This window comes from Numida meleagris, unplaced genomic scaffold (assembly GCF_002078875.1).
Source record: "Numida meleagris isolate 19003 breed g44 Domestic line unplaced genomic scaffold, NumMel1.0 unplaced_Scaffold384, whole genome shotgun sequence".
NCBI lineage: Eukaryota > Metazoa > Chordata > Aves > Galliformes > Numididae > Numida > Numida meleagris.
Window position 1 is genome coordinate 3,430 of NW_018364607.1, and position 3,649 is coordinate 7,078.

The following is a 3,649-nucleotide window of genomic DNA, read 5'->3' on the forward strand; positions in this document are numbered from 1 at the left end:
TCCTGCCGGAGCTGCTGCTCGAGGTGATTTTCCGCGACCTCCAGCCCCTGTCGGTGGTGAAGGACCGAGGGTTCGGGCTCCTGTTGGGTTACCTAGAGCCCGGCTTCGGGCTCCCGACGCCGGCGCAGCTGGCCGGCGCGCTACGGCGCAAATACGGCGCGGCCAAGCTGCAGCTGGAGCGCTACGTGCGGGCGGCGCGGAGCTTGGTGCTGTGCGCCGAGCTGTGGGCGGCCCAGCCGGGCCGCGGCTACGTCACCGTCAGCGCCAGCTTCATCGACGCGCAGTGGAGGCGGGCGCGCTGCGTGCTGGGCACGAGGCCGGGCGAAGACGACGGCGATTTGGAGGAAGGGCTGCGCGCCGCGCTGGATGAGTTCGGCCTGGACGGGAGCACGGTGCTGTGCGTGGTGCACGACGGGGAGCGGGGTGCCGGCGGGTGCCGCGCGGGGCCGGGTTGGAGGGTGCTGGGCTGCGCGGCCCGCACGCTGCAGCAGTGCGTGGTAGCGGGGCTGCGGGCGCAGCGGGTGCAGGAGGCGCTGAGCGCGGCGCGAGGCCTGGTGGCTTATTTCCAGCGGGACGCCGAGGCGGCGGCGGCGCTGGGCGGCAAGCTGGAGGCCATCCACAAAGGCCGGGGGATGCTGGTGACGGACGCGGGCTCGAGGTGGCTGAGCACGGCCGAGATGTGCGAGAGCCTCTTGGAGCTGAAGTGGGCGGTGATGGCGGTGCTGGAGGAGCGGCCGCGCGGCGCGGGCGGGCTGGCGGAGCGGGAGTGGAAGCTGCTGCAGGAGCTGGTCCCCGTGCTTCGCACCGCCAAGCTGGCCGCCTCCTTCCTGAGCGAGGAGCAGAACGGATCCGTGTCGGCGCTGCTGCCCTGCGTGCACGGGCTGGCGGCCGCCGTGGGGCGGCAGGCGGAGGAAGCCGGCGCCGCGGTGCGGGAGGCGGTGGGGAACGTGAGAGCGGAGCTGGCGCGGCGCTGGGAGGCGGAGGAGGAGGGCGAGGAGGCTCTGGAAAGCCCGGCCGTCATCGCCGCTTTCCTCGACCCGCGCTTCAAGGAGCTCAGGTTCCTCAGCCCCGGCCTGAGGAGCGCGCTGCACGCCAGGGTGAAGGACATGCTGTCGCAGGCCGCGGGCCCGCAGCCCTCCCAGTCTTCCCAGTCCTCCCAGTCCGCCCGCAGCCGGGCGCCGAGCTCGGAGCTCGAGGCGGAGAGCGGGGAAACGGGCGCCAAGGAGCAGAGCGTCTACGACGTCCTGCTGGGGAAGGACCCGACCGAGAGCATGCCCGAGATCCACCAGCAGCTGGAGAACTACATCGTGGAACCGCTCTGCAAGCGCGGCACCGACCCGCTGCGCTGGTGGAAGCAGAACGAGCACCGCTTCCCCGCCGTGGCCCGGCTGGGCCGCCAGTACCTGGCCGTGCCCGCCACCGCCGCTCCGCCGCACCGCGCCTTCGCCGACGGCCAGAGCGCCCTGCAGCACCGCCGCGCCGCGCTGGAACCCGAGCACCTGCACCACATCCTCTTCCTGCATCACAACGCCGAGCTGCTGGAGGCCGTGATGAGGAGCGGGGCCGAAACCAGGAGGGGGAATCCGCGCTGAGCGTCGCTTCCTCGCCTTCGTGCCCGCGTCGCCGCTCGAGCCCGGCGCTGGGGAGCGGTGAATCCCGGCACGCCGCAGGTTCCGCCGCCGCCGGGCTCCCGACGCCGGCACCGCTTCTCTGAGGGCAGCGCTGAGGGCTCCTGTGTGGCTTCTCCCCAAGCTCAAGGCCACGCTGCTGCGCCCGGGGGGGGGTTTGGCTGCGCCCCGAGGTGGGAGCTGCAGGGCTCTGCTCGCATCCAGCTTCCCCCCGCGGCGCCGGCGGCTCCTTAAGCACAAGAAGGCACAGTGAGAGGAGAAAGGGCCCCAGTGCCCTGCGAGGCCGCCTCCTGCGTTGGGCAAAGTGTCCATCGAGGCGCACACCCCGAGTTTCAGCCTTTTTTTAGGAAGGGGGGGTGGGGGGGGGGCTGAATGGCAACGGGGAGCGCTCTGAAATTCAAAGCAAACCGCAGTGAGCGGCCCCATCTCTCGTGCTAGGGCAGGGACCGGCCCCGCACCGCGTCCCACAAGGCGCACACCCCGAGTTTCAGCCTTTTTTTAGGAACGGGGGGTGGGGGGGGGGAGCTGAATGGCAACGGGGAGTGCTCCGAAATTCAAAGCAAACCGCGGTGAGCAGCCCCATCCCTCGTGCCAGGGCAGGGACCGGCCCCGCACCGCGTCCCACAAGGCGCACACCCCGAGTTTCAGCCTTTTTTTAGGAACTGGGGGTTGGGGGGGGGGCTGAATGGCAACGAGGAGCGCTCTGAAATTCAAAGCAAACCGCCACGAGCGGCCCCATCCCTTGTGCCAGGGCAGGGACCGGCCCCGCACTGCATCCCACAAGGCGCACACCCCGAGTTTCAGCCTTTTTTTAGGAAGGGGGGGTGGGGGGGGGGGCTGAATGGCAACGAGGAGCGCTCTGAAATTCAAAGCAAACCGCAGTGAGCAGCCCCATCCCTCGTGCCAGGGCAGGGACCGGCCCNTTGGCTGCGCCCCGAGGTGGGAGCTGCAGGGCTCTGCTCGCATCCAGCTTCCCCCCGCGGCACCGGCGGCTCCTTAAGCACAAGAAGGAACAGTGAGAGGAGAAAGGGCCCCACTGCCCTGCGAGGCCGCCTGCTGCGTTGGGCAAAGTGTCCATCGAGGCGCACACCCCGAGTTTCAGCCTTTTTTTAGGAACAGGGAGTGGGGGGGGGGCTGAATGGCAACGGGGAGCGCTCTGAAATTCAAAGCAAACCGCAGTGAGCGGCCCCATCCCTCGTGCCAGGGCAGGGACCGGCCCCGCACCGCATCCCACAAGGCGCACACCCCGAGTTTCAGCCTTTTTTTAGGAACTGGGGGTGGGGGGGGGGCTGAATGGCAATGGGGAGTGCTCTGAAATTCAAAGCAAACCGTGGTGAGCTGCCCCATGAGCAGCCCCATCCCTCGTGCCAGGGCAGGGACCAGCCCTGCACTGCATCCCACAAGGCGCACACCCCGAGTTTCAGCCTTTTTTTAGGAACAGGGATTGGGGGGGGGAGCTGAATGGCAATGGGGAGTGCTCTGAAATTCAAAGCAAACCGCCATGAGCGGCCCCATCCCTCGTGCCAGGGCAGGGACCGGCCCCGCACCGCGTCCCACAAGGCGCACACCCCGAGTTTCAGCCTTTTTTTAGGAACAGGGGGTGGGGGGGGGGGCTGAATGGCAACGGGGAGCGCTCCGAAATTCAAAGCAAACCGCCGCGAGCGACCCCATCCCTCGTGCCAGGGCAGGGACCAGCCCTGCACTGCATCCCACAAGGCGCACACCCCGAGTTTCAGCCTTTTTTTAGGATTGGGGGGGGGAGCTGAATGGCAATGGGGAGCGCTCTGAAATTCAAAGCAAACCACCATGAGCGGCCCCATCCCTTGTGCCAGGGCAGGGACCGGCCCCGCTCCTCCCTCCCCAAAGCAGCGCACCCAGAGCGGGCACGGACGGATGCAGCTCGGCACAAACACGCGGCGCTTGGCCCAACACCGCCGCTTTAATCGGTGACTGGCTTCCAGGCAACCAGCACCGGCAGCCCAGAACCCAACGCCGCTCCGGGACCCAAGGAAAGAAGCTCG

General features: G+C 68.6%; 2 protein-coding genes across 2 annotated transcripts in view; one reads left to right on the forward strand and one right to left on the reverse strand.

The window, feature by feature from the left end:
- Positions 1–11: 11 nt before the first annotated feature.
- LOC110391494 (zinc finger BED domain-containing protein 1-like) lies at positions 12–1,592 on the forward strand (the record flags this gene model as incomplete). The annotated part of the gene is made up of 1 exon (XM_021383384.1): positions 12–1,592. A coding segment is annotated over one exon (1,581 nt), but the record flags the coding sequence as incomplete, so codon positions are not given.
- A 266-nt stretch (positions 1,593–1,858) lies between these two features.
- ZNF541 (zinc finger protein 541) overlaps positions 1,859–3,649 on the reverse strand; it is a 9,940-nt gene continuing 8,149 nt past the window's right edge. Inside the window, exon 13 of the mRNA XM_021383386.1 lies at positions 1,859–1,918. Within this exon, the coding sequence (XP_021239061.1) occupies positions 1,859–1,918 (60 nt within the window). The remainder of the gene's footprint in view (positions 1,919–3,649) is intronic.